Source organism: Gigantopelta aegis, chromosome 9, assembly GCF_016097555.1.
Source record: "Gigantopelta aegis isolate Gae_Host chromosome 9, Gae_host_genome, whole genome shotgun sequence".
NCBI lineage: Eukaryota > Metazoa > Mollusca > Gastropoda > Neomphalida > Peltospiridae > Gigantopelta > Gigantopelta aegis.
This window is the reverse complement of record NC_054707.1, coordinates 19,728,612-19,742,380: the sequence shown is the minus strand read 5'-3', so window position 1 is coordinate 19,742,380 and position 13,769 is coordinate 19,728,612. Positions and strand designations below refer to the sequence as shown.

General features: G+C 36.7%; 1 protein-coding gene across 1 annotated transcript in view; it reads left to right on the top strand.

Moving 5' to 3' along the window:
- The window catches only part of LOC121380930 (coiled-coil domain-containing protein 34-like), a 43,709-nt gene extending 41,180 nt beyond the window's left edge, over positions 1-2,529 (top strand). The window contains exon 4 of the mRNA XM_041509971.1: positions 1,980-2,529. Coding sequence (XP_041365905.1) covers positions 1,980-2,128 — 149 coding nt within the window. The 3' untranslated portion in view covers positions 2,129-2,529. The remainder of the gene's footprint in view (positions 1-1,979) is intronic.
- Positions 2,530-13,769: the final 11,240 nt, after the last annotated feature.

Genomic DNA, 13,769 nt, shown 5'->3' with positions numbered 1-13,769 from the left:
ATTTATAAGCTAATAGATGACTGATGCTACATGCATGTTGGTTCTAGTTGTATTGTAATTCAGGCCCTCGGTAAAATGATGGAACCGAAATTTCCCATGAATATTATATCAAGTACAGCTATTCAACGAAAATAATAAACAGTTTTCAATGTGTTCCCATGATCACAAGGCACTGAACCGAAAAAGTGTTTCAAATGAAATTTGAAATCTTATGGCCTGTGTATAAGTGTATATTAAAACTGGATATTAAGTTCTTTCGACATTTGAAATCTTATGGCCTGTGTATAAGTGTATATTAAAACTGGATATTAAGTTCTTTCGACATTTAGGGCGGGATGTAGCCCAGTGGTAAAGCGTTTGCTTGATGCGCGGTCGGTTTCAGATCGATCTCAGTCGGTGGCTTCATTAGGCTATTTCGCGTTCCAGCCATTGCTCCACAACTGGTATAATAAAGGCTGTGGTATGTACTGTCCTCTCTGTGGGATGGTGCTTATAAAATATCCCTTAAGTTTGCTGTTAATTGAAAAGGGTAGCCCATGAAGTGGTGACAGCGGGTTTCCTCTCTCAATATCTGTGTGTTCCTTAACCATATGTCTGGCGCCATATAACCGTAAATAAAATGTGTTGAGTGCGTCATTAAATAAAACATTTCCTTCCTTCTTTCTACATGTATATTGACTTTTAGCTTTACAGCTCATCACAAAAAACAAAATACAAGTATACACTCGCAAATGACAAAATAAAATTTAAATGATTGTATATGTGACATGTGTTTTTATTATTATTGAAAGAAATGTTTTATTTAATGACGCACTCAACACAATTTATTTACGGTTATATGGTGTCAGACATATGGTTACGGACCACACAGATTTTGAGAGGAAACCCGCTGTCACCACTACATGGGCTACTCTTTCCGATTAGCAGCAAGGGATCTTTAATTTGCACTTCCCACAGGCAGGATAGCACAAACCATGGTCTTTGAACCAGTTATGGTTTCTTCTCTCTTTATCAGGTTTCTTCTCTATATAGACAAAATATGATAATTACAATGCATTTTATATCTAAAAAGCCAGTGATTAAATGCTGTGGTGGGTTGTCAATAAACAAATTATTTTTCCCTTTCTTCTTTGATTATTTGTCATTGGAAGTAATTTTTCGTCCCTTACTGGTCCAACTGCAAGGAACTATAGGTTTCATCCCCGTCTGTCTGTCCATCTGTCCATCTGTCCAACATACAGTTTTCTGGGAAAAAAATTCTCAATGCCTCAAGATATTGAGCAAAATTATGTGTGTAGCTTTATCATATCCAGTTACAGATCAAGTTTGACTTTCATGACAGTTTACCCATTTTGGACAGATTTACGGCCTTGGCTAGAGATTTTCGGAGCAATCTTAGCACTACGATATCGAAAAACCATCATAAGCTATGATGTCACTGCCTACGATGGTTTTACGACATCATAGCACTAAGATAGCTTCGAAAATCTGAGCCCGGAACTTAGGAAATAAGAGGGGGTCGAATTTAGCTCAGTCACTTGAGTGCTCGCCTGAGGTGCTTGCATTGCAGCATCAAACCACCTTGGTGGCTACATTCAACTGATTGGGTTTTTTCTCGTTCCAACCAGTGCACCACAACTGGTCAAAGGCTGTTGTATGTGTTTTCCTGTCTGTGGGAAAGTGCATATAAAAGATCCCTTGCTGCTAATGGAAAAAATGTAGTGGGTTTCCTCTGATGACTACGAGTCAAAATTAACAAATGTTTGACATCCAATAGCTGATGATTAATTAATCAATGTGATATAGTGGTGTTGTTAAACAAAAACTTTAAAATGATAAATTTACCAATTTTTTTACAGAGTTATGACCCTTGAACTTAGGAGATACGAAAAACATGTGAGCCCAGTAGGGTACATGTATTGCTTTAGCAGTACACTCAGAATGCTTGTTGAAAAATTTTTCTCTTTTGTGTTTTGCAGAATACCATGACACCGGGGCTTATCCAACTCCTAGTTACTGCAACCCAATACCATGGCAACCAATCCATATACCCACCGAGAAGAAGACAGATAAGCCGAAACGACCAAAGCCAAAGAAATATGTGTGGAATCCAAACAAATATTACTGAATTACTATTTTAATTTATTTTCCTGTATTACATACATGTATCAAGCTGTGATAGGTATACCGGTAGGTACAGTGCAGTGTCTAGTAGTAGCATTTACCTAAGTTAAGACGTGGTGACACAAATTTTATTTGTTGGTTTGTGGATGAACTAATGTGCCATTTTCATATGTAGAATAAAAACAAAAAAGTTTATAATAAAAATATAGATTAAATTCTAGTGAACAAAATTATATAGTATCATTTGGTCGTAACAAAAGAAAGTAAAAAGATGAGTTTGTTATTGGTTTTTAATTAAACAGTAATACAAATAATTGGAGTATGTAATATACAGGCAAAATATGTTATTTATGGTGGGAAATATTTGTTATGACATCAACCTGGGGATGACGTCACTAACTTTTAGGGTTGACAGTTTAAAAAGTAAATAAGAACATCTGATCATACTGGCGGAGCCGAGAATCAATTGAGTTTAATGTAAGCATTGAATTTATTAAGAAAACGAAACATTGTCCAGGCGAGACCTGAGGAAATTACCGAAACACACGAGGGTAATAATCTCATTATCATATAAATTCAAGCTTAATACAATGTGTTTTTGTAAACTGTACACACAACTTTAATTCCAGTCTGCCATTACTAGATATTCAAATGACATAAGACTATGTGGCGTGGTGTCTTTTTGAATGAAAATGACGTCAAACTCGAATGATGTCATTCTGAATGTCTTTACATCAAAATAAACTAGTACGTAACATTTTTCGTTTTCTGAACGCTGGACAGCTTTCAGTGTAAAATTGCTATTGAAATATTTTTATTTCATGACTATATGAATGCATTTGTGTTGCGTTGTGGGTTTCTCTCCTCTTCAAACCACCCACCAGCACAGTTTGTCAATAAATCTGAGTGGATAGGATAACACACTCACTGTTTATAATTAAGTTACATTTATTGGTTATTATCTCTACAGCAGAATTAAAAAGTAACTCATAGAGTAGTATGAAAATGTAGTCTACGAAAATTTTTAAAATACACTACTGTAGGCCTAAATTGCAAATGATAATTATTAATTTCCTCGGGTCTCGCCTGGACAATGTTTCATTTTCGTAATAAATTCAATGCTTACATTTATATCAATTGATTCTCGGCTCCTCCAGTATGATCAGTTGTTCTTGTTTACTTTTTAAACTGTTAACCCTAAAAGTTAGTGACATCATCCCCATGTTGATGTCATAAATCATCCTGAAGTTGATGTCATAACAAATATTCACCACCGTAAATAACATATTTTGCTTGTACATTACAATGTACTAACCGGTATGTTTGTGAACCAACAAATAAAACTGAAATCACCTTAGATAGCACAAATGTTTTATGGTGTAACATCATGTACTAGAAATATAAATTTTATCTTTTACAATATTTAGTATAAATTATTTTAGTACATATAGTTTAAAGGCATATTGTCACAGACCACTGACCTATTTAATGGTCAAACAAATTATTACCTGAACCAAAATAATTTGATTTGTCCCTAAATGTACTTTATTCAACCATCTTCATAACCGCCATACTCCATTTATTAACGACATTTTGTAAAAATAATTGAATTATGGCAATGGTCCATAGTTCAAAAACTAAAATTGCCAAGAGGGATGACATGGATTTCACTCCATCATGGTTCAGTTAAGGTGATGCGATAGCTAGATTTGGTTTCCAACAATTAATGTAATTTTTATTTATTATCCATTTTTAGGAAAATATGGTCCTTAAATCCGTGACAGTATGCCTTTAAAAAAATGATCCACATTAAATGCTGAAGAACTTCTTTTTTTTCTTTTGTTAAAAATATTTTTTGACATTCACTGTGATCAAGTGAATATTGCATGTTAAAAATGGACTTCATTTTTAAGTTTTTTTTGTATTTTTTAATTTTAATTTTTATTAATTCAGCTTGATTTTACCATTTTGTCTGCAGTGAAAATCATGAAGGATAACACATATTTATGTTTCTCGTTAGCATATCACACACATTCTGCATTAAGATTTAGCATTTTGCTTTGTTTTTTTAAGATATTATAAGTGCTTTTTCACCAAAACTTCATATGAACATTCACAATGAATAACGAAACATCACTAGTCATCAACATATACATATTTTAAAGGTCAAGGTTGTGATAATTGTTTGAAAGGTGAGATATATTGTACATCTTTGCACATTTTAAAACAAGTACAAATGCTTTTTATGTTTTATTTTATGGAACTAGACATCTTCTTGACCTGTGTTGATTACATAACATGTAAAATACAGCGTTCATGTTCACACTACTAGATGTAGTTATGAACATACATTTTTGAAATACTGCCTTAGGAATTTGTTGGGATTTTTGTTTTGTTTTCAAGTAATCATAACGAATAAACAGTACTAAAATCAAGTGTATAAAGTAATATTTATGGTTATTTGTTTATTACTTTAAGAAAGTGTTTTCCTAGAAAAGAAAATTAAGGAAGTAATATACATACCTTTATATCTTTATGTTTGTTTTTTTAAACACATTACACATGAGGAAGTAATGTATTTATTTCTTAATGGGTTTTTTTTATTATTATTTTATTTTTTTATTGTGTTACATGAGTTTCTTTTGTTTATTTTTTTTTTTTTTTTAATATTGGAAGGTGGAAAGATATACTAGCTGGCAAACAATTGAGTTGCAGATTTTGTTGTTTATTTGTACATTTTGTTAATTAAATTAAGTGTTGTGTCTGTTCTAAGAAAAGATCTCCTAACATTATGCTTTGTGAACTTTGTGACCTCACCATTTCATACATGTTTTTGTCATTTAATTCCACAGTTAATAAAAGGCATAAATCGCATCTGGTACACCTTTAGCACCTGAAAAGTTTCAGTAACAGCATAATGACAAATAAAAGTATTTTTTTAAAAACAACAACAGGCGACTTAGTCTGTTTTGTATGTGTGAAGAGATGAAGACTCGGTCTGTATAATAAATGTGCATACATAAGGACGAAATCTTTGTGTAGTATAGCTGAAATAATAAGTTTCATTTTCCTTTATTTGTTGCTTTGTGTATGTGTTTGGTTTTTTTCTTCAGAATTCTTTGTAATGTTACAAGTAATGTTAGATATTAAACAAATATATTTTTGTCAAATACACTAATTACTGAATTAACAAATTTAATATGTCCAGCAACATCTACATGTATGTGTAAACGTAATACATTCTGCCATTTCTTGAGATCATACTGACATACATACTTGGGAATTTGCTCATATTAACAGTTGTCGATTTTAGATTTGAAGCAATTTGGGGATTTTGAACGTACTTAAGTGTTTCTACCAGAAATAAATTTTTGGGTATGGCACTATGGAATTGAATGCCCCACAGTCATTAGGGGTATGGGGGGCTTCCCCAAGAAAGAAAATGGGTTACGTATAGGGTGAAAATCATATAGTAATGATAAGAGTAATTAATTTTTTCAAAAGGTTAACTTTTAAAAACAATCTGCAATAATATTTGGGTATGGCGCCATACCCATTTTACCCTCTAGTAGAAACCCTGTACTTAATCATTTAATAAAGGAAATGAGTTGGTCAACAGGCAATTTAAAAACAACAGCAACAAAAAAAAACAAAAAAAAACATTGCAAAGCCCAATGTTGAATTTTTTTTGTGAAACACATTATGCTGCAACTCTTATATTAAGTTTCTCAGCAAGTGAAGCATGTTATTAGGAACAAGCAAAATATTTATCAAATATATATTATACATAGTCATACAAGTAAGGAATGAAGTCTTTTTAAAAGCAAACAATGACTTGTTTTTAAAATTAATTCTGCTGACCATATCCTCCTCCCCAATTGAAGTGCCATCTCATGCACTTGTTCCTATATGCATCTACATTTTTGCTGTAATTTTACTTTATGTATATCAAAAGAATGAAGCTCATTGATAGATGGTCATTACTTAGTAAGAAGCTACAGTGAATTTCCAGTGCCTTGATGAATGTTATGCTTTATATTATGCCCATGGTATGAGTTCCTTGGATTTTGTTCAATGTAGATTATTTTGTAATATGTGTTGGAAGAAGCAACCTGTGATATACATACTTTGTGAAATACAAACATATCATCTCAAGTGCCGTTGTTGTTGCCGTTGTTGTTGTTGTTGTTGTATTATTGAATGGATGAATCTTCGAGACATGCTGTGAACTGAGTAAAATTACAGTGTGATTAAGGTAGTACTAGGGTTATAAAATGAAGATGTCCATCTTTTCTTGCTAGTTATAAATCCAACGGATCCGTCCATTTGTCCAAACTGCATTTGGCGAGTATATAGAGATTATGATACAAGCTTGTGTGTCGTACTGATTTTACGAAATGAGTGTCGGGATTATTGTATTGCTCGAGTGAGAGCATGGTAATACACAAATTCTGACACAAGTTTCGTAAAATCAGTACGACACACATGCTAGTGTAACAACTTCTTTATTATTCATGTTATTATTAGTTGTTTTTTTTATGAATAACAAAGACCGTCAGAAAATGTTTCAACCACAACTAGGAGACGATGAAATGACTCATATCTCACGTGCAAAGTCTGAACTAGGACGGGAGAAACCAATGTCATGTTATGACGTCGATTCCCAAAATTAAGTCATCACACTTGTTATTACACGTGTGCTTCGTATGATTATTATTAACTCGGTTATGTTGAACCACGTGGATAATAAATCAAAATATGATGCATTTGGTGAGTATATCAAGTTATGATCATTTGGCGAGTATATCAAGATATGCATTTGGTGAGTATATGATGCATTTAGTGAGTATATCAAGATATGATGCATTTGGTGAATATATCAAGATATGATTCATTTGGTGAGTATATCAAGATATGATGCATTTGGTGAGTACATCAAGGTATGCTGCATTTGGTGAGTATATCAAAATATGATGCACCCAAAATTTCTTACTTTTTACTTTAGGGAAGATTTGATATAACTGCATTTGGTGAGTATGATGCACCCTAATTTACTGAGTTTTGGCTTTAGGGAATATTTGATAATAGTGTTTATCACTTATTTTACTCTTGTCATTTTTGTAGTAAGTTGTGTGCTAAACTGTCTGGAAAAGTACATGTACAGGATCCAGTTCACCCATTCTTTAGACCAAGTCTCAAGGCTGGTGTTCTTCGACATTCCATTCCTTCATTTCGTTGCATCATAATATGTTCCATCCTAAATAAATCTGTGAATTCAGTCTTGTGTCCTATTAGCAACTACTGAAATTTTAAAATGGGTTAAGATTCTAGAAGTTAAATTGTTGAAACTTTTTGAACTTAGGTTTTGAAGCTTTTGGAAGTTTTGATGTTAACCGTTTTTAGACATTAAAGGGACATTGCTGAGTTTGCTGCAATTTTTAAGATGTCATCGACTAACAAAGATTTGTTAACGATTGTAATTACATATCAAATATATTTTTCTGCATAAAATATTAGTGGCTGTATATTAAACATGTTTCTGATCGTTCTAATATTTGTACTAGGTGAAATTTCATTTTATTTCCTAAAATATTATTTTTTCATACGTACGAAATTATTTGAAAACAAAATTCACTTTGAGCTTCCTACAACTATTAAGACGACCAGAAACACATTGAATATATTGATATTCTAAACAAGAAAATATATTTAATATGTTAGTTTAATCGTAGAAATATTTTATTAGTCAGAAACATCTTACAGTGCAGCAAACTCAGGAATGTCCAGTTAAGATGTAGAAACGTTTGCTGCATTTGATGAATATTTTTGAACCATATATGACGTTTTTAAAATTGAATTTGAAATTTAAAGTGTTAATGATTTGGGAAGTTGAAATATAGCGTTTACAAATTTGAAGTGTTCAAGCTTAGCAGCTTAATTGTTTAAATATTTGACTTGTGTCTTCTGTAAAAGAATTTCATTTGTATGCAGTGTCATCTGTTGGATTAAATCATTAATCCAATCAAAAGAAAATATTATTTTTCTTTTGTATCACAAACATCTTATTTCCTCCATTACATGTTGTACTTATTTTGTTTGTTTATTACTTAATGCTGTAAATCCTCGTAAGGCAATTTTTCATGTTTGTGAATGTATAATGCATGAGATGATACTGTGCAGAGAGCTCATAATTATGAATAAAACAAAGTTAAAACTGTTTGAAAATTATTAATTAATTAAAGTGTACAATAATATTTTCTTTCGGTATAGGAGCTATTTTAATATTACGTAACATTATTTTATGACCATTCACTGGATTTATTAATGGGGGTGGGGATAACCCACACTTTGTGTGTCTGTATGCATTTTTGTATTAGTTTATACGCCACTGACCATCAACCCAGTAACGTCCCGTAACACTTGACCATATCCCCTCCCCCATACAAATAAATAAATTCGATACTGTATAGCGCTTGAAGACGCCCCCTACCCCATTCACAAACAATTCGAGCTATCTGGTGATAGCTTCACTACGCATTTCTGATTTTCAATTCAATTTATGCTGTTCGGTACACCAATCTACCCCCCCCCCCCCTTCGAGGGTTACGTAATATTTGAATGTACCCATATTAAGACATATCATACTTATGTTTATCGTTTATTTCATGTTGTTTACATATCACTCAATGAGAAGTCCTATGCATAGTTAATTAAAGAGACTGCCCCGACATTTCTACCACTGTAATATGTATCCACCTAATGGATCTTTTTAATGACTAAAATTGCGTTATATGTTTTTTTCTTGTTTAGAATATCAATGTCTGTGTACACAAGGTGTCTGTAGTAGCCCAAACATACATTACGAAATACAATGAATTTGAGGTCAGCAAACCTTAAAACTATCAGATACAGGTCCGTAGGACCCGGGAAGGGGAAGCCGAGGTTAATTTACCCTGCCCCCACCCTCCACCCTCCATACATACAATCGAGATAAAAAAAAAGGTACGTGTTTTTTTTTTTGTCTGACTATATAAATAAAGATAAAAATATGGCCCGTTTCCCCACAAAAGGCTGTGATCTCATCACTAGAGATTGTGCACACACTCTCCAAATATCGTTCAAAACGAGAAAATGCATTTAATATGTAGTTTTAATCGTTAAAAGGCTGTGTTTGGTATCATCTTAGCAATGACATCAAACTCAAGACAGTCTTTAACAATTCCACAAGTACAGATGGTTGTGTTAGTAATAACTATGATAGGACCAGTTTCTTAATAACTGTTTATTGTCAACGATTAATATTTTTCAAGTTAATAAATTAGATTTCATATATGTTCCTCGTTCATGTATTGTGTTTTGTAGCCACCAAAGAGGGTTATCATGGGGGTAGGGTGTGGGTTCTTCGAGCCATGATATTTTTTCACATTTATGAAATGATGGAATGCCGATTTGTTTTATAAATCTGACGCCACAGACCTTTCGTTTGATCCCATTTAAATTCACTCATAATATTAAACTTACATGTTGGTGACTAGTATACATGCTCCAAGAAACTTGGCAATCACTATCCAAATCGGTTGACTTTGTGTTTCCAACAAGGATGTCGGGTTTCTTCTTATGACCTCTGTACTAGTAGGCAACACACACACGCACACACATACATACACACACACACACACACACACACACACACGCACCCCCCCCCCCCCCACACGCACACACAGATACACACACACATATATATACACATACACATCAAAATCGTATCTCTACAAGGCAAGAGTCGAAAGGGTGTTAAGCAAAATCGTAACTGTTTCAATGATCAACTATTAGGTGCTGGTCCTTAGGACTGCCACTCCCGTAGGAGATCCGTACCAGGATGGTTCATCTCTCCTTCACCGCCTGTAGCGCTCAAGACTAGCTGAGAAAACCCATCATAGTACAAGATAGGTCAGGTCAGGTTATAGGGCTTTACGTGCACATTCAGAGCAAGCTGTTGTAGCGCACGCCTATCCTGGGCACAAGAGCCGGCCTTGGACGGCTCCTCTGTCCAGGACAGGAACGGTGGGGATGGGAAGGAGAAAGAACCGCCTGCACTGGCAGGTGCAAGGGAGCACCAGCAGCCCGACCGTGGTCGGTAACAGGCGGGTGTACAGGATAGAGCTCAATGGAATATATACACCAAAAAAAAGTTAAGCACCCCCACGAAATTTCTGACTGACGAATGAAAAATATTTTGGCATGCAATTACTGACGTAATGAAGTCATGGCAATGTATGTGAAAGGCAAGAACAACATTCTGACAATAGGAAAACACAAACAATTGTCAGCTGTAGTGAATTTTTAATCACAATATGGTCGCAATCTCATCAGTCGTGTTTTCACCCCAAAACATACCCGTTATAAGTATGGATCTAGAGAGTCCATACGACATTTGCAGATTGTCAATTCTGGGTAAAAAGTTACGTTCGGTTACCTAGACGACACTGACAGTCCAAACGTTCAGTACTTTGTGTACCCTCCACGTTCTCGGATGACCGCCTCAAGCCTGCTCCTCGCCCTCCCAGTCAAGTGTCGGATCTTCTGACGAGGCAGAAACAGCCACTCCCGATGCAATTCTCTCAGATTCTGTACAGGGGGGTCCAGTTTCTGTATTCGACGGCCAAGACTGTCCCAAATGTGCTCCAGGGGATTCAGATCGGGGCTCATGGCGGGCCAAGGCAAAGTCGTCACAGCGTTGTTCTGGAGATGCGCCGTCACAGCCGGGAACAATGAGGCCTGGCGTTGTCATCCATGTACTGAGGCCTTGTAGCGAGTGGGTGGTTGTCGAAACAACTGGTTCCAGGACCTGACGGATGTACTGGTCACCTGTCAAATTGCCCTGAATGATGACCAGGTCCAGCTTTCAGTCATGGGAGATGCACCCCCAAATCATTACCGAGCCTCCTCCGTATGGGACAATTGGTTGGATGTTCTTGGGTGCATACGCCATATTTTTCCGCCTCCAAACCCTCATTCGCCCATCCGTGACGTGGAGCAGGAACCGGCTTTCGTCGGACTAATGAATCCTTCTCCATGTTCTCAGATTCCATACTCGCCGTGCTAGACACCATGCCAAACGTAAGCGTTTGTGTCGTTCTGACAGTAAGGGACGCTTGATGACTCGTCTGGACGCCAATCCCAACAGTTTGAGGCGATTCCTCACCGTTCTTGTAGCGAGCTGGCGATTGGGCAGCCAGTCACGTTTCAGCGCCGTGCTTGTTGCAAACGGTAGACGCCGTACCAGCCGCCCCAGTGCTACGTCTTCACGGTTTGATGTCACACGAGGTCTATCTGACCGTGACAAATCCTTCACAGAGTTGGTTACGGCATGTTTCCTGACGAGTCTGCTAATTAATGTGTAGTGGTACCCCAGCTGACGGCCGATGGCTTTGAACGTCATTCCTGCGTTACGCATGCCGATTATTTGTGATCTTTGATCCACTGATATTCTCCTTCGATTCATCTTCACTGATAATGATCGAACAGTGCAAGACGGCCACGATAAATACCCAATTTGGGCACGCACCCATACTGCACTTTGGAAAAGTCATGGGTGGTATGTTGCACGTGCACGCGACGATGAGATGTGACACCATTGTCATGCTTGCACGATCTCATCCTTTCTATGGAACGCCATGCCTGTCAGAATCGTCATTGCAATTTCAGTTGCAATGCATGCCAATATTACATAAGTAATCATATCTGGGGGTGCTTAACTTTTTTCTTTGTGTATATATATATATATACAGCTGTGATGGCATGCTCTCATCATCTCATGAATCACGGCCCGATCTAGCTCCATTCTTACATACACGGAATAAGGATAGAGGGCACTTGGGCTAACAGACCTTTCACATAATTTGCATTAATTCAATCTCGACAATTAGTCAAAACGTCAGCAAACATAGGTGCACTTTACTAGGGAAAGAAGGAAGGAATGAAAGTTTTATTTAACGACGCACTCAGCACATTTTATTCACGGTTATATGGCGTCGGACCACACAGATATTGAGGGAGGAAACCCACTGTTGCCACTTCATGGGCTACTCTTTTCGATTAGCAGCGAGGAATCTTTTTATATGCACCATCCCATAGACAGGATAGCACATACCACGGCATTTGATGTACCAGTCGTGGAGCACGAAATAGCCCAATGGGCCCACTGACAGGGATCGATCCCAAACCGACCGCGCATCAAGCGAGCGCTTTACCACTGGGCTACGTCTCGCCCCACTTTACTAGGGATGCGGAAGGAATTTTGGCCTGGTTTTCATCTAATTGTTAGCACCATACATGCTAGTAAGCAATTAACTCACCTCTTGCAGTGATAAAAGTAAACACCCAAATGATGTAACGCACTTTGCCTTGAAAACTATTCAGTTCTCTATGTTGTTTTGGCAATAGTTTCCGTATTAGTTTGAAATTCTAGTCATAACCTATCTTAAGCCTCGGACTTCGGTGCTCTTGCAGCCAAATAAAGCAATGGACTCGATATCATTAGAATAACGACCTATGTAATCCATCAGAAATTGGCATAGGTAGGATTTTATATTTGGTGGTTCACCCACAATTAAGGGGGGGGGGGGGGGGTGCGCACCCACACTGCCCACACCCACTACGGCAACAGGCAAATATAAAAAGATGGTCGGGGAAACAAAGATGTGTGAATGGGGTAAGGGAGGCCCCATGCATCACCCGACTACGCCAGTGCCATCAGATACAGCTAACAACCTGATAATAATAGGGTTCTAACTGATAAATGTGTCTGGGTTTTTGTTTAGTTTTTTTGTTTGTGTGTTTTTTTAATCAATTGTTTTTTTAGGTAAAGTTTGTTTTGTTTAACGACACCACTAAATCACATTGATTTATTAATCATCAGCTATTGGATGTAAAAAAAAGAAGGGTAAGTCTAATATATAGTCTTTGAGAGGAATCCCGCTACATTTTTCCTTTAGTAGTAAGGGATCTTTTTTATGCACAATCCCATAGATAGGAACTCACACACCATGGCCTTTGATATAGCCTATACCAGTCGTGGTACACTTGCTGGAAATAAGGAATTCCATCCCAAAGTTCTTCAAGTAACGCCTATCTTGACTGTGATGACCATGATGGTCCTCTGAGGGTATCAAAGTGGTCGGATCCTTCACACAAGTTGATCCTTGGTTCAAGCAGCATCTTCATGTTGGCCATTTAAAGGATGGAAGGAAGGAAATGTTTTATTTAACGACGCACTAAACACATTTTATTTACGGTTATATGGCGTCAGACATATGGTAAAGGACCACACAGATATTGAGAAAGGAAACCCGCTGACGCCACTTCATGGGCTACTCTTTTCGACTAGCAGCAAGGGATCTTTTATATGCACCATCCCACAGACAGGGTAGTACATACCACGGCCTTTGTTACACCAGTTATGGAACACTGGCTGGAACGAGAAATAGCCCAATGGGCCCACCGACGGGAATCGAACCTAGATCGATCGCGCATCAGGCGAGCGCTGTACCACTGAGCTACGTCCCGCCCCAAACATTTAAAGGAACCCACACGATATTTAAAGTGCTACTTTTGTTTGCCTGGCGAAGACTTGTTTATTACCA